This window comes from Mya arenaria, chromosome 14 (genome assembly GCF_026914265.1).
Source record: "Mya arenaria isolate MELC-2E11 chromosome 14, ASM2691426v1".
NCBI classification, from domain to species: domain Eukaryota; kingdom Metazoa; phylum Mollusca; class Bivalvia; order Myida; family Myidae; genus Mya; species Mya arenaria.
In genome coordinates, this window is record NC_069135.1 from 39919431 (window position 1) to 39943497 (window position 24067).

Below are 24067 nucleotides of genomic sequence, written 5' to 3' on the forward strand. Positions count from 1 at the left end.
GACCTAGCACCCTGCCCTTTACAAATGCTGGCTGGAACAATGAATCATAAGTTTGTGAAACCATAATCAATGAACTCGTTTGATGTTATTCAAGATTGGTACCTTGAAACCCCTCGCATGATTCAAGTTCTCTTCAAATGGTTCATAAACAAAGTAGCAATAAGCCATGCTGATGACAAACAATCATTTTGGGCAAGAATTATACAATACTATGTTGCCAAAACGACACGTTTTTGAATTCACTAAATGAAAGATAATAATGATAAGGAAATGTTTGAATCATGTATTTATTTATTTATTAAGTTCATGAGTTATGGATAATATTTTTAGACATATTAAAGTTTGCATTGATCATTATGTCTTGAACTGAATTTACAATGCCGGTTTCTGAAATTCATTGAGCACTGAATGAACTGTTCTCAGACAGTTCAATTGCACAAAGCATTACTACTTGACTAACTTGTTGTAGTTGTTTATTTAAAGCGAGGGCTAAACCGTAATTTCTGATTTTTAAAGGAATCATACGACAAGGGTATTTATCTATCTATCTATATAGCTTCCATTAATGTCAAACCCCTACTGCAGACCTAGACACTTATTTTTAGACAAATCTTTAAGGTGTTTGAAAAAATACTTATTTCAGCATTATTGTACATACTTATGTGTATATTCTCATTATGAGTCATACGTGATATAAAACAATTTCTTATATTCAATCAAAATTATTGTAACCTTCGTTACAAAAATTATAATGTGTTGAGATAAAAATATCCCTTTAAACCAAAATGAAAATCTCAGTCTTCGTTATTTCTTGCAATGTTCATTTTATTCACCCATAGCTAAGACTGTAATCTTAAAACTTGATAGGATCATAAAACATTACAGGATGATACTATCAGCAGCTCATGACAAGCCATGTAATTATAATTAAATGCCCATCACTGGCCACCACATAGGAATTTTGGGGGAAAATGGAAATCTGGTACATATGCGTTGGACTGTTTTAGCACTTTAAATACCATAAACATGATAATGCATTGAAACCAAAAAGAAGAATAGTATCCACATAAACATGTACTATTCTTTTTAATTTGTATGTACATTTTATTCTCTAATGCATTTATATAAAATAGCGAAAAAAAACTACACTCTGATTATTTTTTCAATGAAGCATATTATACCACAAACACATAATAACCAACGAGAAGATAGGACTGTTCTGCCCATTTAACATTTAACAGTGTTTTGTATTTAATACTTAAGGACGTCTCTACCTTTTTAATCTGTCGTTTCGTGCAAAATGATTTCCTACCTGTTCCGAATGATCGAAACCGAAAGATATGACGTTATTCATTTAGTGATAAAAGAGCTTGGTCACGATAAAAGCTTATTTTATCAAAACTTATGCAAATTGAAATAATTTTGTGTATCTTGCAATACAAGTATGCACGACTGACATATCGAAGCAAACATACCACTGCTTAAACATGCTTCATTCCAGAACAGATCGCTAATGATATTGATATGAAGCTGACCCACACACCCTACTCCCAATCCTTTTTACCCTTGCGGTGTAAAGATAAATTATATGATTGTTTACACAATTAAATGGTATGCCTTATGCTTACAATTGAAATGAACTGTTTTCGGTACGCAATCCATGTCCTTTGTTAAAACAAATAAAATTGTTACATAAAATGTATGTAAATTATACAGAAAGAACAGTCGCCGGACACACACACTTTCTTTAGTGTACTTGAAGTGTCCACATTGTTATAAAGGTGTATAATCTAATTAGCCTTTTAACAACTTCATATATTTAATATATAAGGCCGACTAACAAACTTGGCATGTATCATAATTATGCACGAAAATGTACTTGTGAAACATTGCTACCGGTCTCCTTACACTATTTAAACATGGATTTAGTATGTATGCAATGAATATATCACCTCAATTCACCCTTGACTCCGCTTGTTTGACTTCGGCAGATTATGAAAGGTAACTCAAATATATACAAACAAAACATCTACTAACAGTATGTTCCCTTTGACAACTAACTGAATGGAGTAAAAGTTGCGCGTTATTTATATAACCTTTAATATAAAACCACATTAACCAGACGTAGATCACGTCTTTAACTTTTCGGTCGCTTTTTATCGGTTGTCTACATTACGACAAGAATTAAATAACGAAATATTACAATGAAAACTACAGGGGCAAGCCAAGTTATCAGAGATATAAACAAAAACGGCAAGGGCCTAAACAGACGACACAAGCCCTGAAACACCACAAACAGACGAATAGCTTTATCAATAAATAATGGGATTACCGCCATGGAACGGCTTAAAACACGAGTTCGCTGCAACACGAGTTTACTAAGGGATATGAACTAGTAAATTAGCGCCTAAACTACTCGTGTAACCATTTATTAATACTTACAAAATTAAGAATACAAGCCTCATCAGAGCCAGCACCAACTTGCAAACAATGAAGAATGAAGTAACATGAAATGATCAATCAATTTCAAACACTCTACGACCGGATACAGACATCACTTGCCCACAAAAGAATAAAGCCAGAGAAAAAGTGAGAACTCTTTAAGGATACGATGCAGTCATTCAAACCCCATTGAATAGTACAATGAAAGCTACAGGGACAAGCCAAGTAGTCAAATATTTAAAGTGTAAACCCTGTTTAGAAACACAATGCTAGGTAGGGTTTAATGACACTAAAAAGTGTATATGCATTGAAGACACACTTGTCTATCTATACAATAACTACACGTCATGATCCACTATATCAAAATTGTAGTTGTAGTCGGTGATGCGCGCGGATTTTTGATTCCCTAGCAGTGAGTTCATATCCCTAGACCAACATAACAGTTTATTTCCCCCCTTATATTCAAAATACCCTTCACGAACGGAATTACTTATTTTGAGGCAATGCAAACTTGTGCTTGCAAAACATTTTTAAGTGTATACACTTTGTAAACGTCCTTCCATCTCTAGCGCAGTTGGGACGCGCAACATTTTGTTATCTACCTGAAGATACCAGACTTTGCAAATTGCAACTGCTCCTTTAAGGATTTACCTTGTAATCCTATGCACAGCAATTTAAAGTTTCTCCCCTTAGTATTTTAAGTAGTTTATTAGTTCTTCATTTTAAATATGCAAATAACTTATTTGACTTTACCATACACTTAGAGCAAGTGGTATTTCCCCGATAGCTTCTTGAACTAGCAGTAGAAATGGAGTGATAAATAGTTGATTTTTTATTTTGTCTGTTGTTTATCAAATCAAAACTGGATTTTCAAGAAGGTAAGCATATTTTCATACACAATAATCATCATAAGACGTTCTCTACGTTAAACTTTGGTTTTACAGATGGAGCGAAAGAATGACCCTTGAATATGCACTTTTGTAAGGACAACAGTCAGTAAATTGCAATGGTCCAGCACTAATCATGCCGTATGCAACTTGCAATTCAGTCAGCCGAACAATTATCCAGCTTTGGCATCTTTCAAATGGTTTATATTTCGGATCAATAAATGTTGCTAGGCCTTAATACACGACTGCGAAACAGTGGTTCCAGCCCTTTTAGGAGCTTTGTATAAAAAAGAGCCAATGACACTTCCGAGCTAGAGCAAAAGAACGGATATCATTATAAAACGAAAGTATGAAAGTTATTTTATCTAATATCACAATTATGTCCTCATTTGAGAAATTGGTGAATGCAGTGCCCTATAAAAATGAGAAAACTAAATTCTTTCATGGTAAGAAGTAAACGATAACATGTTTTAAAAATCACTTTTAAACCACAAACATGAGAAGTTGAGAATAAATCCTTTAGCAGTTAAATTACCTTATATTTTTAATAAGATACTGTAGTGACTTACTGATTTGATAAGAATGTGACAATTAAAGATAATCAAGATAATTTAACGAAGTAACATCTTAACATTTCAACTTAGACTAGCATTTACCAGAAAAAGAAGATAAGTCTCTAGCGGTTTCGTCCCTTGTTTATATAATCGATTGTTCAAATTTTACTATCGATTGTCGCCGACGTAGGCCTTTCCGATCAATTGCCGATTATAATCGATCATCGACACAACACTAAATTAATCTATATTATTTAACCTTCACATATTTGACATTTGACTCTGATGTATGCAGGTATTGTTTTCATATAATCATTATTTTAACAGGTACAGCATGAAATCAAATCACCATATAGTAGCAGTACATAATCAGTGCGTTTAAAATTGAAAGAACACTTCACTAATTGTAGTATTTTTTTGTATACAGAATGTCACACCACCTTGTATTACGGTTGTATACTTTGTTACACACTGAGAAGTTGACATTACGGAAATATAGATGTGTGTGCACCAGCAGTCTATGCAAAAAAACGATGTACATTTAATCTGATCCTTGTTACACTACCGAATAATCTACTTCTCTAAAACGTCACTTTTAAATTCAGTCATCGAAAGCTGATGCTAATTACACAGCATTTTACCTTAGGTGTTAGTAGAAGTACATATAAACAGAAGATCAAGTATCAATCACAGTGGACAGATTCTCTGAAAAGCAAATTTTATTACTTTTTCCTGAGTTTGAATCGTGGTCAAATCGTCATGTTCTTTCTTCACTGCCATGTTTGTTAAATTTTGCCTAATGTCAATTTCTTGTCTTGTTGATGTCCCAAGAAGCAGAAAATATTGTGAAACGGCTAAGCATAATCACACTTTTCTTATCTGTACAGGCGTGTGTTCGCCCCCCCCCCCCCCACCACACACACTTCTCCCCCTCCAAACACATGTACACACAAAACTACAACCAGGTTGTTTCTTTTACTTTAATTGTATTTTTGTCTGCAATTTCGGTATCAAAGAGTTAAATAGTTTTGATATAAGTGTTTTCAGATGCAAATACCTAGTTACATAATCTAGCTGCACTCCCCACAAAGCCACAAGACATTGTTGATAGGGTAGTGTTGACAAGATATTCTGTTTTATCCAAAATCTGATGAATTTTTCTTTCGTAAAAATTGGTCAACTTCGTAATATCACAAAACATGTCGCAACGGATGTGTTTTACTCCTGAAAGAAGATAGTGTCCTTTAAAATTAAACATGACCTTTTGAAACATTTCAATTTTTGGCTTTCAAGGCCCGACCTTACGACCTTTAAAACCCTGAAATTTAAACAGAATCATAATTTTAGCACTTGATTGTATCAAGACAGTCGGATGGGTCCGATGGCCTTCGTTGGAATTCCGCTGCTTCCAGGATGACAGGATGTAGATGAGAGATGGTTGCACCTCTGGCTGTGTTTTAGTTTGCTGGTATACAAACAATCAAGAAATGCTTAACGTTCCTATGTAAACATCATAGTTAAGTGATTCAACTTATATACGCTTTCATGTGAAATGCAATTTATGGTACATACGTATTGATATATTGATCAGCAATTAATTAATTATTCAGACCTAAAATGTGTGTAAAATTGGACTGTTCGATATAACACAATTGTATTTTGCATGGTTATTATGCAGTTGTATGCATGTGATTTCATCTTAATAAAAGTTCTAACATTAAAACGTTACAGCCTACGTAAAGTCTTTGGTTTCGCGGGGACCACGTCATAAGTTTTGCTCCGCATATTTCGTGCCGCCCTTCTGGAATCGCCCCTGTACAATGTTATTAATAATATTGTTTCAGAGAAAGATTACGGTTTAGGATTGGTGATTTTTGTTTTTGGAAGATTGATTATATTAAAAAATCACCACCCTTAGTCGTGATTTTGGTGCCTACCGCTCCATGGGTCGTCTGTATCACGCTATACGCTAAATAGTTCCACATCTATTAAGTGCATATTTTCGGTATTACCTTCAGAAATAATCACATATTGTATCGCATATAGTATCAGGCAAAGTTTTATTCGTATTAAAGTCTTAGTATGTAATGACATGGCTGAAATACTGAATATATCGCATATTAAAAAAATGCGAGTACCGAAGAGAAAATACTTTTCAAAATCCCTTTTACAGGCTGGCAAGTGCGCCGATAAGATACTATGCATCCATGTTTTTTTTCTTGTCATGGTACCGGTGAAATATCTCCAATTGGACCTTTACACCTCATACTCATCACATTCAATGAAACCTCTAGTTACATGTATAATTATTTAATACAAATCACAAAAAGAGTTATTTCTGTTGATAGTTAATGTAATTATAATGAAATACAAAAACATTAGTGCTTCAGCTTAAAATATTAAGTATACTTAATCACATGAAATCACATGAAATGATCTTTACGACAAAAACAAGTGAAATTCGATGTACAGCTACGTTCTCAGAAACATATGGTGTCGGTCCACAACGAGATTCTGTTTTTGTTATAGGCACACTTACTCCACTTCACCACTTAATTATGAATCTGCAGGAAAAAAAATAAGCTTTAACACTAGTTTCCCACAAATTATAAACAGTTTGTCTGTTGATTTAATACTAGAAAACCATATCAAGATAGTTCTGTTTTCCTGCTATCATCATTTCTTTACAGTCACTATCTATAACGTCCATGTGACACAGTCATGGTCTCATCTCTGGGGTCATCTCTGAATTTATCCGCCCAAGAAAGAGGTCCAGTGGGGAGAAACATTGTTTATACGAACTACTTGATACAACGACCCAGAACCATATGTTAGGAATTTAATACAAGCTGGGCAGTATTTACTCTGTGGCTTCCTTTTAGAGCATTATCACAGAGTTGTTAGTAAGCATTGACAATGGGTCGCTTTATCAAAATGATTAGTTTGGAGCGCAAAAGTTCTGGACTGCACTAGCAGTTCTCACAGAAAGTCAATATTTTAACGTGACTTTCAAAAGGCCAGTATTTAAACAAAACGACAGAACACACATAAATAGTTCAACGATGTCACCACCGTTGGTGAAGGTTAACGAAACATAACTTTCGAGGGGTTTGACTTTGTTAGCACATGTTTATAATGATTGCAAACTTAATCAAAGTAGAGTAAGAACTACAGGAGACTATTGGTACGATGTTCCCTCTAGAGTCATAATGAAATATGACCCTGGTATGAAAAATATTTTCAGAGATAATAAAATGTTACATTATCTATACTGATGAAAAATGTTATATCAATGTGCGAAATGTCCATAATATATTGGTATGATTGGTAGGAAACGTCCATAACATCTTTGTCTAATAAAGTTTCATAGTACGAAATGTCGAAGTTCTACATTCTGTTTTCTTTCCGAGAAGTAACGAACCATTCAAACGAACACACGTAAATGACACACTTTTGGCCTGTCGCAAGTCAATTACGCAAGTTCGATTGAATGGATCATAATGTTTTACAAAGCGGTAAAATTACCTTCCAGCAGTACTTGCAATCCTTTGATAATATAACTATAGATAGTATATTAAATTATTTGCATAATAAGTGAGTATTACGTTTATAAGTATAACAAAAAACACTTACCCAGACCGTTGCTGCAATAACAGGAGTTAACATACTTTCTGGTTCTAATATCTCCAAACATTTTAAGTCATAAGCTTAGCTAAGTGTTTTTATTTTGGAAAAATTGAGTAATTCTTATGTTCTTAAACGAACTAGACACCAGATGGTTCAAAATCGGCAAATACAGTATTTCGTCAAAACAAGACCAGAATTGTCAAAGGAGCTATAGTATGAGGCCGATAATACATCATTTTATATGATTGAAATAGATTTTTGTCGCTGTCCCAGCTGAGTGTACCAGTTTAAATACAGCGCATAACTATTCCCATTTTTTAGTGTATATATTTAGCATATGAAAGTCACGTGATTAGTACAGAAACATATACCGACGCTATTTTTAAATCTACTCGGAATTACGTGGTAGAAATACCCAGTCAATTTTCGAATTGGAAAAACACGCCAACTACAAAACATACATGTCTCGTAAGCGATGTCATACACCAGTAATTAAAAAGCAATGCGTAGTACACGACGATTTCTATTCTATTGTAGTTATAGACCGTTTTCTCTTTTTCTTGCATTTTAATCATCTGGCCCCAATTCCTCGAAACTTCTTAAGCTTAACAAGCTAAGTCGCTTATTTCAATTAGCCAAAATACATACTGAAAATGGATTTTGATAAATGAAAAATGTTTTTATTCATATAGTCATTCAGATATTCCTACATGGTTTCTAAACATTCTTGAAGAAGTAAATATAACACATTTCAAAGAACAACAAAAATAGTGAGACTAGCTTAATCCAGTTATAAGGGAATTAAGAGGTTCCGAGAAATTGGGGTCTGATGATTAAACCGTTTAAAATATATTGCACATTAAAGGTGATTTCTCAAATTTTTAGGATGAGATGTCGACATTTTAAAGTGTTTGTGCAATATGATCAAAATGCTTAAAACAATGGAAAAGTGTCATTAGAAGTTTAAAAATTGATTTAGTTTAACCATTTAATATTATCATACCACCATAAACATAAATAAAATTCTGCCGAAAATTGTTAACAAACAGAATGAATACTGAATTGTTTCGGCTCGAATTTAAGACTGTCTAAATAAGTACCTGTTCGTTATTGATAGTGTTCTTTTTTAAATGATAATTTAAATAACTCAATTTGAACACATTTTGAAAAAAGTCACCACCAAGAAATCTGTATGTGTCCCTTAAAGAAAGCATGTTGAACTGGTTATCAACGCTGGTGTTATTTTGTTTCGCTGGTGTATTTATTATACATTATTGAATGTCCATTTGTTTAATTTACAAGTTAAATAACTCCATTCGAACACCACTTGTTACATCAAAGTTGAAATAATTGGTTGATGTCTTAGAATTTGGACGGTGTTTCGTAAATTAATTGAAAAAAACAAATGCTTGCATTATAAATTATATTTTGGATGTAGCAGTTATTAATGGTTGGTGTGACTTCAACCTCAAAACTACTTTTAGGATTCGTTTGAAGTGTCTTAATGAGCATATATATAATATCATATAATATCCATACTGTTATCATAATATGGGAACATCATCCATTTGTTGTAATAGTATCGCTAGAACGACAACTGTTTTGAAAAAAATCCTGCTTTTTTACGTTTATAATGTTAAGCTTCAGCAAGTAATACTGGATTTTAACAATAAGATTTTGATTCGTATTCGGAACTTTCACTTTAACACATCGCTAATTTAATCCTATTTATAACTGCAATCCTCGATTTACATAAACCTCTGAGAAGGTAAAAGTCCACACATTCCTTACGTCTATATTCAACTCATTATCACCAAGGCAGAAGACAATTTTGAGCATTTTCAACGCATAACACAGGGTTGTGACTCCATTTAAAAGTAAAGTCCCATTAAGCCTCAAACGTGTCTAAAGGAAGGTAAGTCCGATACAGTTACCTCTTCCGTAGCCGTTCTCATTAACTCCTTGCCACTGTCATTCCATATGGCGGGCAAAAAATAATATAATAAATGTCCTTCTCTAGTACCCAAACTTCTGGTTTGCTACCGCTATTGAGAAGGTAGGAGTTGCCTTCAATGCCCTCCAAAGTTGTGGCTTTTGAAAGCTTTTTCGATAAAATAAAATCATTTTGGAATATTGAGCATGCTTTTACACTAAATATAATACGTAACCCTAGTGGAAAAATTCAAAAGCTGCATATTGAATAGGAAGCAAACATTGATGTATTGTATGGGAGTGGCGTATTGTGGATTTTTCATATAGTTTGTTTAAGAAAATGAAACATCCATTGATGGTGTGTTTAACTAACTTAAAACGCCGAAACAGGCGCCATCAAGGTCCCCTCTGTCCTCTACATTACTCGCGTATCTGTTCTCAGCCTCCAATCAGATATCCTAAAAGGTTAAACTCGTTAAAAGGTTATTTTAACCCGTCACTACGAAGTTTGCAGATCATGAATTTTTTCAAAGCCAAAAATACTACATTGCTTTATATACTAACAGATTTCATATCTTAGCGGAGAAGTGATTGGTTCAAATAGACATATATTTTAACTGCTGTTTTCATAAAATAGTTTAATTAAAAACTTTAGTTAATGAAAATAGTTTGAAGATTAAGTGATAATAAGTCAAGAAGTGTTGACTGCGATTTTTCGATTAAAACATTGTTAATTATATGTGATATTGCATTTGAAAATGTTCATTATTTCTCCATTTCTTTGTGAAAAAGCACGGAGGCAATTTATAGGACGAAACAGGCAACAGTCATGTATTATTTACAAAGAACTATGCTCCGCCCACGTATCTACCTCATTAGCGTATCGTGAGTCAGTGATCAAGGTAGTGTTACCCTTGACATCATGTGGACCTCGGGGTTTTATCACATTTTATCTTAGACTCTAACATAGGCACATAAGCACTTTTATTTGTTTCTTATAATTATTTAACTCTTAAGACGACCTTTGATTTTATGTTATTTCCAAATAGTGAAAGTAAACGATACTTTCTTACGTTAGTATGCTTAACGAATACAAATGGTGAACACAACAACACGAAGTGGTGTATAACAGCTTTATATACTAGGTCTTTTCCACTTTATATTTCTTTTTAAAACCCACATATTAAAAACCGGATGATTCTATTTAAAACTATCCATACACTTAATCACTTTAAAAACAGTACGTGCAATTTCTTGTAAATGTAACTAACAAACAGGTGTATGTGAGTGAGTGAGAGAGTGTGTGCTGGGTGTACGTGCGTGCGTGCGTGCTCGCGGGCTTGCGTACTTGTGTGTGCCTGTGCGTGTGCTTGTTTGTGTGTGTGTGTGTGTGTGTGTGGTTGTGTGTGTGTGTGTGTGTGTGTGTGTGTGTGTGTGTGTGTGTGTGTGTGTGCATGCGTGCGTGCGTGCTTGCGTGCGTGCGTACGTGTGTGGAAGCTGGTGTAATGGAAGAGTTACAAAGTGCTTAAATAACAATCAAGGTTTCCCAGAAAAGTATGAATACCTGTTTTTGTTAACTGATCCTTCGGGATCATACTTTATGACTTTAGGGAGAATGGAAATAGTATTCCGCAAAAGCCGATGGTAGAGGGCGGTGATGGTGCTTTACCAAACATTGCTGTCAATGGAAGGTCGTAATCACACAGCAACCGATGTCCATATTCTGGATGTATTTTGTGCTTGCGAAATATCAGGAGTATAATGTAGCCGGAATGAATTTGTATTGTTTCCGGTATATAGCACAACAATCAATTGAATTGCCAAATTGAATAAGACACTGAAAACTACAAGGACAAGCCCATGAGCGAAAAATACAAATATAAACCCTGTTTAAAGACGACAGGTCCAAACGACACTGAATGAGAGACACAAACGTACAAATAGACCACCCACGCATAATAAAGTTATATATACAGAAAACACTTTTTTGTATTTATAAAAAATTAAAACAGTTCAAATTTGCCAGAAAAAAAATGTTTATTTTGCCTTGAACTCTAATATTTCATTTTAGAAATGTTACATGTAACAAACAATTTGCACAAAACGAGCAACAAAAAGTTGCCTTGCTATAAGTAGAATTGCAAAATCATTGCATACATTCAAGTGAACAACTAAAAAATTGATGTAAACACACAAGTAAACGTCACCAATATCCCCATGTATTAACGCACATATAAAAAGTCTATATAGACATGATCTGATTCATAAACGGTTGTTTGATCATGTTTATAACATAAGCAAAACGTCTTTCCAAATACATACATTTTAACACACTCGGCACGAAAACAAACTTGTTAATAAAAATGTATATGTTATTATTTTTCGCAGAAGCACACAACAGGTTCGACAACCCAGATGTATCTTACTTCAAACGATTAAGTTTATGTACGGTCTTTTTCCAACGATCAACCGTTAAACCTCGTTTCTTTATAATTTTAAATTATTTGGAAGCAAAAGTTCAAACATCATTTTAATAATAGATATGCGCCATTGTGTTCTTCAGTTACACATAACAGGTTCTTCGGGTCAGTCGTAGCTTATTTCAAACAGTCAAGTTTCAATATCTCCTCCTGCCCCGTTTTTATCACACGTTTTTTCACCAAAAGCTCCGTTCCGCCAAACATGAATGTTGTATCGTTAGCAAGTTCAGAGAGAGGGATATCCCTGGGCAACTCTGTCACCAGCTTCCCGAGCAGCTCACAGCCGGGGTCGGTCACGTACACGGGGTTCTTTGCTCGCGTTCGATAAATGGGTGAGGTTGAGATATACGATGTAGGGGTGTATCCCTGGGTTATTTGGTGGTCAACGGGAATCTCCTCATTCACACGAACGTACACAAAGAAGCAATTATGGACACGCCAACTCCCGTCTTTACTTAAGTATTTTTTGTCTTCACTATGAATTTTCTCATCATAAAGCATATTCACATGAACTCCGTACGTGTATTTCATAACCCTTGATGCAATGATCGCTGGGTTGTGTCCGAACCTGACGGCTCCTTTCAGCACAGCGAGACCCGCCTCAGGAGGAAAAATCATACGTTTGTCTGGGATCTCAGCCCTCAGCCTCTCCTGGACGTACGTGCTCTCTCCGAAACCACCAACCAGCACAATGGTCTGCACTCCTCTCAGCGCGGGCTCCCTGAGAAGGCTCCTTACGTGACCAATAAGATTATATATAGTGCCGTCAAACCAAGTACGAACGATGTCAGGCTCAACGCGCAACTTGTCTCCACCTTTCACGATAACTGAATCGCCATATCCAAGGCTGCATATCCTCTGCTCCAGATTTTGTCCTGTAAACTTCTCGCAAAGCTTTCTAGTGGTTGCAGATATTTTAAACGTAAATTTGCCTTTTGTCTGTTTGCTAAACGTAACTTTTTTTGTTTCAAATTCCCTGATGACGTCAAAGAAGTCGGCCATTTCTTCGGTCTTTAATGCAGTTATAGCTTTCTCTCCAAAAATGTGTTCCAAGAATTTGAGATAGTTTGCGTCAACATAGGTGCCGCCCCATGGTCCACCGGTCGGCTGATGTATTTCCTTTAGAGTGCCGCCCTGTGATTTCTTATGGATAGAAATATCTGCGGTGCCACCTTAAATAGCATTTTCAATTGTCATAATAATTTGTATTGAATGATTGATGTGTATTCAGACTAAACTAAACTCAATATGGATAGACATTCACCATTAAATTAAATGTTAAGATTAGATTTACAACAAATATTGTTCTCACAATAATCCAAAAACAGTTTTTAAGAACATATCAAGTTGGCATGTAAAGAATTTTTTTTCATTTTATTAATGTTATGGTATTTGTTTTATAAGAAAGTACGTATACATAAAAATAAAAAAGATAAGTAAAAACATTCAACCGTCAGCAGTACGCAATGCATATAGTCGGGGACCATATCTAAATATCAACATGTTATTCCCTCGTCAAACGCTTGATTGTGTCATGTCCATTCCCTCGTCAAACGCTTGGTTTGTATTTTTTATATTTCTTATAAATATGAAGATACTATGCATAACGAATGTGATAACAAATCAGTCTCTGGCTTTGCGGTTATCTTTACAAACCTCCTAAATCAATGACCATATACTGCGTTCCGGTCCCAGCCAGCGCAGCCTTTGTGTCAACATCGAGTGTCTCACACCAGATTGAGGCTGCTTCCGGTTCGAGAGCAAGTGTTATTCGGTTTTCATCGAGACCAGCCTGAATGGTCATTTGATATTGACAGCACACATGTATAAGAACAACAGTTTGTATCAATTAGTAAGGGTGTTATCCTTCAAAGATATATTTAACAATTTCTTAGTTTTATTTATGTCTTGATAACAAAATAACATTTTCTTATGTTCGACACCATAAATAGGCATATTAAGGGTCTTATGGCCAGCAATGAGTAGCATGAAAACAAAACGCTTCGTTTTGTAAGATTGATGGGAGTTAAAATAAACACGATTAGTTAAAGAGTCTAGGGATGTAAACGAATATTTGAATATTCGATCAAACGTTTGGTATTCGAATGTCTAAAGCGGTATTCGAATATTAAAAAGAAAGTTCAATAAATAGCATAAAACACATTTTGCCTTCATCACTAATATTTCGTTTATTTTGTTTTTACCACGATTGTCCCCTATTGCCAGATGTGTGAATGTGATGACTAGACACGCGTCATGTGTCATTTAGGGACTCATCGTCAGGTACTATAAAAAGTCCCCCTACTTTTACAATAACTGGCTAGGGATCGGCTGTAACAACAATGTGTTGTCTTGGGTTGATGATATGAATGCCACAATAATGTAATGTACCAGTCAATTGTATCCACGCCACCCTCCCCCAGGTCCTTTGGTATACCGAGGATAGCCGGGGAAATGGGCAGTGTTTTTACCTTCCAGGTTGCCCCGCAGTGCCAGGTGAATGCGGTGGTTTTGTCTTCCCGCCAAATATAGCGGTGAATGGGCCTTACCTAGAGTCCCTTGGGTGCGGGGCCATTTTGCGTGGGGTTCACGAGCAGTTCGTCCCCGCAAGGCGGGAACTTTGCCCGGGCTTGGCTGGACCGAAAGTCAAAGTTCCCGCTATTCCCTGGACCTGGGGGCCGTGGTAACAACTGAGTGGTGCATAATATAGTGCTACAATAATGTTGTTGCATATATGTGCGTTAAACTGTTTCCATCTTTCGATACAATTTTTTTGCCTTGAAATATATTTAAGGATATATTTCCTCTATTGTTGTAAAATAGATGAGTCTAATCCACTAATGTTTTTGTTTTACTCTTTTAATAGTTTCCGAGTTGGTTTGGGTTTTCCATAATTATAATTAGTCAATTTAGAGATCAATCGCAGAACGAGGCTGATCATCCTACGGAAAGACCCTCCATTGGCGCAAAACACTGTTTGACTAGGAATCCATATAATTTCACATTGTTTACAAAAGGCAGCGGAATTGAATTATTTGATTTTGTTGTTTGTTTGTTTATAATGTATTAATTTTTGCAAGAAAATGGAGAGTATTAAAGGCTCATTAGGGGAAATCAGGGACAATATAAGTAGTTTTCTACATCTTCTAAAAAATGCATTTCGATAATCGAATATTCGATCGAAAAAATTACCGAATATTCGAATACATATTTAGCCATTCGTTTGCATCCCTAGTACAGACGCATTACCTAAATCCCATTAAAATAAACAACAATTCTTACAAGTCTGGTAATTTATGAGTTAACGTATGAGATTGGTACACGGCGATATCATTAAGTTGTACCACCTTGCTTTAGTTTCAATACCTCTTCGGCAGCCGTTCTCATGAACTTTTTGGCATTGTCATCCCATATAGCCGGAACAGTGATGACGTAGTAAATGTCCTTTTCTACTACACCAACAGTCTGGTTTGCTACCACCTGTAGGAGATGCTTTTGTAGAAACTTGATCGCCATAGCGAAGATTGGTAGGGCTTGATGTGAGTTGCCTTCTATATCCTCCACAGTTGTCGTCCTTGAAAGCGCCTGCAATAAACAATCTAAACTTTTAAGAAATTCAATGATAATGGGGCGGAAAATACAACGTTTAATACTCGCCAAATTACTAGCATAATTAAAGTAAATGTTATTTTATTAGAATAGTATAAGGGCTCGTTTTCAAAGATGCATGCTTTCTACAAGCTACAGAACCGGCGCCATTATCTCAAACATATCATTTTGATTTAAAATGAGAAGCTTTAATGGCCCTTCTGGAAATACTATAGACAGCTCGTTTGATTTTTCGAAAACAAAGAAGTCGAATTATTGGCATATGTGTCTGTGGCGTCGGCGGTGTAGTAGTTAAATAACCCTAAAACAGTTTAATGTCTACATATTATGTTGTTTGGTATACATACATGTAGCAAGTGAAAAAAGAATATGTATGAAATGGTCCATTATAGTCACATTCGTAATTGTAATCCCCCCTGCTTCGACTTAAACAAAATTTCTGACGCTCTTGTTACGATTTTAAAATAGGGTAATACTCTGTTCCGAAATCTGATCGTCGAGGTTCATAACGGTGTTTTAAAAAGTATGCCTTTTCACACAGTTCGTGTCTGACCGTTACAAATTACCTTGTTGTTGTGTAAAACCATCTTAAAACGCCGGAACAATCGCCACCCTTCGTGTTCGTCATCTTCCGTTTTACTCGCATAGTTGTCTACAGCTTCAAAACCAAAAGAATCAAACTCGCCCTCTGGATTAAGAAGCACGCTTGTCGGCGTCTTGAGAGAGATCATTTTCCCTGTTCCTCCGGAATACCAAGTCTGGTTGGTCTGAACTTTGAGCGGGTCATCTTGAAAGGAAAACGCATAACCGCTGTACGTGGTCCCAAAGTCGAATGCAGCAACAAGGTAAGAGGCCTGAGTCTTCGCTGCCATTGTTCAAGGTGTACTTGTTAAATATAAAAATACACTTTGAAACAAACTATGAGATTAAACGCACACGCAATTAATAAATCGAGTTCGTGGTTATGGGAAGTCAAAACCCATTCTAGAACAAAACTATGAGCTATTGAAGCCTTTGCAATATTTGACAAAGCATTTCAAACTGATTAAAATTATAACAACGACACACAATGTAGTCATAAAGATCATATAAGTACTACGTTTATTTTTATAAGTAAGGGCAAAATATTAAACGTCAATCATCGTATGGTTTTAGACAAATAAATAAATAGAAAAGAAGTAACAATTCCAATAAAAAAAGAAAGCATCCACACATGCTATTAAATGTCACTATCTATTTTAGTAAGATCCTGCGCAGTTTCGTGTTTATTGATTTCCTTCCTGTTCCGAATAAAGAAATTGATAGATAAGCGGTTATACATTTAGTGATAACAGCGCTGAGCTTGAAACTATATTAAGATAACAGCTTATTTTATTACAAATTATGCATGTTTGATTTATGTGTCTTACGAAATAACTTTATAAGACTAAATTATTCAAGCCAACGTTCTGCAGCTTCAATTTTCTCTGTCTATGACTGTTTGTTATTGATAAAAAAAGTTGAGCATCCCCCCCAACCTTACCTCACCCCATCCCCAATTTGTGTATACAGTTAAAATATTTGCTACGTAAAGTTGTGTTACACTGTACGCATAAACCAACGAATGAGCAGCATTTGTTTTACTAACGTTCAACTGCGTAAACAAATAATTGTAACGCAAGACTGAAATCGAAAATAATATATTTTTGTTAGGGGTTTAAACATAAGTATAGTATATACGAATTAAACTGCAAGAACAATTCTCAGGTAATCACTTTCTCCTTGTTGTACATGAAGTTATTTATTGGTAAAAAAGAAAGAAGTAGAAAACATTTCTTTCATGTTTTTCTGATGAAATATGGAGATATATCAGTAAAATGACAACATATTTTTACTGCAAACTAAGGAGTGAAAATCTCAACTTTAAAAACTCCTTTCAAATAAATTGTAGTTACTGCCCCTCTTATATTACAAATGGGTTGCATATGTTTAAATTAAGATAATTATTGAAATAAACAAATAACTACTTATAAGAAAAATGGTATTCCTGTTTTTCAAACGTTTGTTTGGAGCTGAATGTGCTGACATTTGCTTATAAAATAAATTACAGACGAAAATAACTGCTAGAGCATAAATTCGATGCCATATCATATATCAATTTTTTTTTCAAACTGCTAGACTTTGTAAAATAATCTTCCCAGAAACAGTTGACTGATATTTTTGTTCCCCATCACGTCTTAAAAATTGTCATCATCCTAGCGTGGACTTTACTCTTTGTTTAGAAAAATCTTCAAGCCAATCAGACTAATCTCCGACTATATAGCATAACCATGTATAATGAAACAAACTCTATAACGTGGATTTATTTTTAAATCCAATGTAAATCCACAAATATTTTGTTTTCACGTTCGACCTTTCAAATCTCATTCAGTTAATGGCGACCAATGCTATTTGGTCATGTATTCATGCCCTATTTACTTTGAAAATACAATCAAGACATGTTAACTATTCTTTTTTGGAACGTACATGCATTTATAAAAGGTTCACTGATGAATGGTCATACAAAAATGCACTGAAACACGAGATTATTAAAAACTATAAAAATGTATAGGAAAACTGTTCTACACGAGCTTTTGCTGTAGTAAAAATGATAGTAACGTCATCAGCGATCAAAAACTTAGCAGCGTAGCAAACACTCTTTTCAAAGAAGGGAAATCTAAAACATAATTAAGATACCAATAAACTCCAAATGTAAACATAAAAAAGATTTGTTGATTTCAGTTTTAGATCCTATTTCATTTCACACGTGATTATATCAAAGCTATATTTTCACTAATGGCTTAGCCTCTCTTAGCCACTCTTGAAAATATGTTTTTCTATGACACTCGTGAAATAAAATACGATCTTACACTGAAATCAACAAATATCCTCCATTTATATTATAACAAACAATAACATTTGAACTAGGCTACCATGACCCCTGATCAAATTTCAAAGAACGGCTTTACAAACTTGACTTGTATAATAATAATTCACAAAAATGTTATTGTAAAGTATTGGTACCGGTCTCCTTAAAATATTAAACGTCGATCAGTCTCTGCAAATTTGATGGGATTATTGAAACAGTCAGTTTACTGGATCAAAAGCTTACTTGGGGTTTAACCTATAGACCTTAAGCTGCCAATTGACCCTGTGTTGAAGGTTATGATTTTCTTAAAGCTTTAGCAATACGCCACAAAATGAGATATATTTTCGCTCTTAGTGACGGGGTATAATTGGGTAATGGACTCTTAAACTATGTTACCCTAAGTAGTTACTTTTAAGTTTAACCTGTACTATTTCTTCCATGTATACTGATCGTTTATGAGATAAAAGTTGGTAAATCATCGTTCTTTAGCTCTATGAAGGTTTAATTCATACCGCGCGAATTGGTGTAAATTACGTTACTGTTAAAACGTAACATAAAAAGTACCGTTTCTATAGAAATGTTACACAGAGTGCTTATACAAATAAAGTCATGTTATTTTGCTTGATGAAACAGGTATGCCATACTTTAAATACGTATTAGACGATTTCATCAATACATCCCTAAACCTTTTTATGATTGTGCAAATAAAGCGTGTGTAATTTACTTTACTTTTAGTTATATTTTGCATAAAAACTATTGATGCTGGTAAAGCATGAATACATTTTACACAATAAATCACGTTAGTTATAAACACATTATATTCTGGTTTTATTTCTAATTTGAACCAGTGATAAAATCTACGTAACCATAATAACGTTACAAAAGATTTGAATGTTATTGTTAAGTTTCATGTAGAAAATGGGTAAGATCAAATAGAGTTACAATCAGTTAAATGTTAAAACACAATAATTAAAAAAAACCATATGAATTTGTTCAACAGAAATTGTAAAATGGCATATCTAATAGATATATTTTATTCATACTTCAAACAGCGTAAAAAATTATCAAAATGCAGTTTACTAACTTAAACATAAATTGATAAATAAGCAAATTTTGTAAGATAAATAAGATTAAAATTGTGCACATGGAACGGGCCAGGCAACTATGGAAGAGTTCATTAACAATTCAATTGTGAACAAAACTGCCCTGTTCCTATGGTCAAGTTTCAAGGTCCTTTGAAACTGCTGATAGAATGCCTTTTAAAGCCATGTGAGGATGTAGCACATATATATGTCGGCAATGCAACACAAAGCCTACCATGAACACCTGAAACATTCGGAAAGCTCGTTGATTACCCTGATTTATTCAAGTAAGTCTAATGCAAAAATTGAACTGCGCCAACATTCTGATCTCTGGTCCCGAAACGAGAACTCCTACGGACTGGATGGATTTTATGGGCAATAATGACATACTAGAAACCTAAATGTCATGTTTACTTTTCGACCAATGGAAAATTGACAATTTTGCAGAAAAGTTTTGAGACCCTCTTGTTCTAAGAGAAATATGTTAAAATCTTATAACTCTTGAAGGTGCCAAGGTTGAAATATTTCACAAGAAGGCATTGTTTTCATCATAACAAGAGGCAGGCATTAACAACAAACGTTCATTGTTAGATATCCAGATGTCCTAGTGGTTTGAGCGAGGTATTTTAGGTTTGTTCATACTGGTGTAGGTAACAAGCGGCGATTTTTCTTTGGCAATGAAATTGGTCAAAACAAAGGAAAATATATTTGTTCAGTAATATTAGCCATTCATAGCTTCACAAGGTGTGATAAAACGGCGTCCCTTTAAATACTAGAAAAGAACTACTACCAATTCCATATGGCATCACTGTCTAAACTTGGTCACCTTCTTGAAGGAATCGAATGCTTTGTCTGCTGAATGGTAAAACAAAATACACACAGGTGAACAAATTGGGATATGACACATTCTGCAAAAAAGAACCTAGGTTCTCAAGGTGTCTCTCTTGACTCGTATAACAGTATCAACATGAGTTGTAGAGCACCCCTTAAAATGCATGATCATCGGGTCAACTACCAATTGTTCGTCTGGCTTCCATGAAAATTACTTGAGATTTAAAATGAAGTGGTTGGATAAAAGTGCCAAGTAGTATCGAAAACGTGTGGACATGTGGTAAGATTATTAAAAGTTTGTGTACTAGGGAAGTCGAAAATTACAGTAACTCGGAAACGGACGATGAGGAAGTGGAGCTTGAAAATGTGACTGACATCGTATTTGAAGATGAATCTGATACAGACTACAGCAGGATGTTGCTATATTGCAAGCATATCGGTGATAAATGACAATCGTATTCAAAATCAATACACAACATATATTAACAAACATAGATTTTGAGTGAAAAAACGTTTACTTTTGTAAATTACGCAATAATGCATTTTTAGAAACTATTGTTTACTGATAACAAGATTGTAACAGTGTATTTAATATATTAACACGCAGTTTTCTGAGATTGGTGAGTACTTAAGATTTACTGTCATCTATTTTCGTCTCATAAGGTAGAAATACCGTGTTGTTTGCACCTTAATTTTAAATTAAACTCGGTTTCCTTTATTAGAACAATTGTTTTCGACATTTATTTATCCATTTTGGTGTATTAAAACATTTGTATTTTTGTGATAAATCATATTTGGGAGTAAGAGTACATCTTTAAAAGTATTACGACCATTAACTGAAATTACTTGACTTTATTAATTGCCGAATGTTTTTAAAAATTAACTATAATGTATGATTTTAAAAACGTGTAGACATTATGCGAAGCTGGTAAGGTGTATAAGCATTAGAATTTCTCACGTATATGACACATAATGTAAACAAATGTCAAGTGGATTTAATGTAATGTAAGAGAACTACATGTAAAGGAACACACGAGGGTGTACAGCAAATTTCTAAACTGTGATTTTTAACATAGTATGTACAATTATAATTATATAGTCCCGTTGCATGGTTAATGATATTATTGTTAACACTGGTAACGTAAACTTCAATTGACAGATGCAATAGTATTCCCATTTAGGATAGTAATTGATATTTCTTGCCCATTAACATAAAATAGTTATGAGTGGTTTGTTATGACTAATCGAGTCAAAATGCCAAGTAATGTCATTGAAATTTAAAGTAAAGTATATTTTATATGCAGATTAGTATTTTTTGTCATACATCTTTAATTCAAATTAAAAGGTCGTTCATTTCGTTTTCACAATGTAATCTTGCATTACAGATTAGAATTGTGATGTGAAAAGTGTTTAGTTAATAAATCTAGTGCTGTTTACTTTAGAAATGGTTTGTAACATATTTACAAAGTAACGTATTATACACGCACTTTCATCAGAAAATGTGATTGTTTCTTTGAATGATATTTGCAATTTGCTTTTGTGCCATAAACAAGGATCACTGTATAGATAGGATTGCAAAACGACGCTAAATGCTCATTGTAGGCATTATTTGTTTAATGTATAAACAGCCAACATACTTTTCTAATGATGTGACGTACTCTAAGTGTGAAAGTTTAACTTGACATAATGTGTTATTCATCAGTACTGTCTGAAATTTAATGTCTAATTAAAGATTTCTCATCAAATCGATGGAGATTATTTTGATGCTTGTTTTTTCGTCATAAAATATTGCAAGTTTTAAAGTAACATAAATTACAGTATAGTGAGCCATTAGACATCTTTGTTTTTAGCTGAAAAATATTGTTGTGTAAAATTACGTCATATATTATTGAATTAAAACAGTTTTTTACACTTTTTCTTTTATAAAACGACAGTATTTTACAAGTGAAAGCTATGTTCGAAAGTTTTAAATTATTTGGTTACGAACTTTAAAATACTGTAGTTTCCAAACGCCCCATCGGCCAAGGCGTAAGAATGTCTTAACATATTTGGAAGATGATATACTTTCATAAAATCATGGTCTACAAAAATCCCACTGGGGAGGGGGGGGGCAAAACCCTTTTCTCCTCATAGTCTACTAGTGTATACTGTATATGTATATGCGTCACATTTGGCTCCAAGTTAATCAAAAAACAATTAAAGCCTCACCATAGCTAACATCAAATTTAAAGAGTAGAAAAAGTAGTAATTTTTAACCTGATAATGTAATTTCAAGTAATCACCGACCGTATATAGACATCACGTGCAAACGAAGAAATCAAACCGGAGCTAAAGTGCATCTCTTAAAAGGTACAAGGCAGTCATTCATGCATCATTCAATAATACAATGAAAGCTACAAGCCCAGCAGTCAAACATTTAAAGTAAAAGCCGTGTATATAAGTACCAGGGAATGGCCAAAAAGTGATTGAAAATATCCTGCATGCGAATCAAACTTGCCGATCCATACAACAATTCTTACAAGGAACGTTTAGTAAAGGCCAATAAGTTACGTTACTAACGATCGATTGTTAATCGTAATTATACTCGTAACGCCTAAAGTACTTTCAGATACCATGTTTCTGGTAAGCACCGGCCCCGCTTACGAAGAACACAAGAGCATATGTGCCCGATAAGATACATTTTAAAACTTTATATTCAAGCTATAGTTTTCGCGTACTTTATTTGGTCCAATTCAAACTTGTGCTTGCTAATACTTTTAGTTCATAAACTTTTAATACGTTATCTTTATATTTGTAGCGCAGATGGGTCTAACAACATTTCGTTGTTTACCAGAAACCCTTATTGCGTTTCCGATGAAGATTAGGGTTTAAAGACTTGTGAAATCCCAACTGTTCCTTTAGAGGTTTACCATGTATTGATATAAATAAATGTTAAGAATTAAGGTTGCCCTTTTATATGTAATGCAGTGAATCAGTATTATATTTAAAAGGGGTCAGTCCTCAACGTTAAAATTGATTCGTTAACAGTTAAAAATTACTCCTGGGGTATATAATCAAAATTTAATGTGACACAGGCAAACCAAACTATTTGTTTTGGTTTGAAAAAGAAATCTTATAAAAATACAATCTGATAAAATCGAGCTGGCAAGCATTATCCAGTACTTTAGACAGATTTAAGCTAAACTCTTTTCTATACTACAAGTGACTTCAAAACGGGTATTTTATCTATCTTTCTGAGGAAGTCGATGGTTCATATCGGACAAAACAGTTCTTTGATAGATGAACAAGTTACATAATACTTCTTGTTATATTATTTATAAAACAAAGCTTACACAGGCTTACAACATACATTACAATGTACAGCATACAAAAATAGCTTTATAAGGTACATTTATGTTTGTAAACCACCTTTTAGATTGAATGCAATGTTTTAAAGGACAAGTTCAATGTCTTATTGTGAGGGTTGATAACAAGATAAAGAAGTTTTGTTTATTTGGGACAAATATGTATTTATGAATCAACAAGTTCAAGGTAGCACGTTTCTTTATAGTCTAAATTTATAATCTGTCAGATCGTGACAATTTCAAGGTTTTATAAGGTTTGTTGAAAGCAGGATAAAGTTTCGTGTTGTTGATTACGGACACAAGTTGTCTTTATTAATGGAGAGGTTCAAGGTAGCACGTCTCTTTGTGGTCTAAAGGTATAGCCTGTTAGATCGATTCTCATGTTGTTTATT

The 24067-nt window shown here is 34.2% G+C and overlaps 2 protein-coding genes across 2 annotated transcripts in view; one reads left to right on the forward strand and one right to left on the reverse strand.

Annotated features, from left to right (window-relative positions):
* LOC128217270 (uncharacterized) overlaps positions 1-24067 on the forward strand; it is a 206264-nt gene that overhangs the window by 112834 nt on the left and 69363 nt on the right. The gene's annotated exons all lie outside the window — the stretch shown is intronic.
* On the reverse strand, positions 11991-16419 carry LOC128217268 (heat shock 70 kDa protein 12A-like). Its single transcript, XM_052924296.1, has 4 exons — positions 16098-16419; positions 15289-15507; positions 13579-13714; positions 11991-13094 (listed from the first exon to the last, which is right to left on the reverse strand). The coding sequence occupies exons 1-4, from the start codon at positions 16401-16403 to the stop codon at positions 12040-12042; spliced, it is 1716 nt and encodes a 571-aa protein (XP_052780256.1). The 5' UTR covers positions 16404-16419; the 3' UTR covers positions 11991-12039.

Coding starts and splice junctions, on each gene's coding strand:
- LOC128217268 (XM_052924296.1), bottom strand. CDS start 16,403: ATGGCAGCGAAGACTCAGGCCTCTTACCTTGTTGCTGCATTCGACTTT. Junction 15,508..16,097: donor TGGTTTTACACAACAACAAG/GTAATTTGTAAC, acceptor TGTTTATTGCAG/GCGCTTTCAAGGACGACAAC. Junction 13,095..13,578: donor TATGGTCATTGATTTAGGAG/GTTTGTAAAGAT, acceptor ATGCTATTTAAG/GTGGCACCGCAGATATTTCT.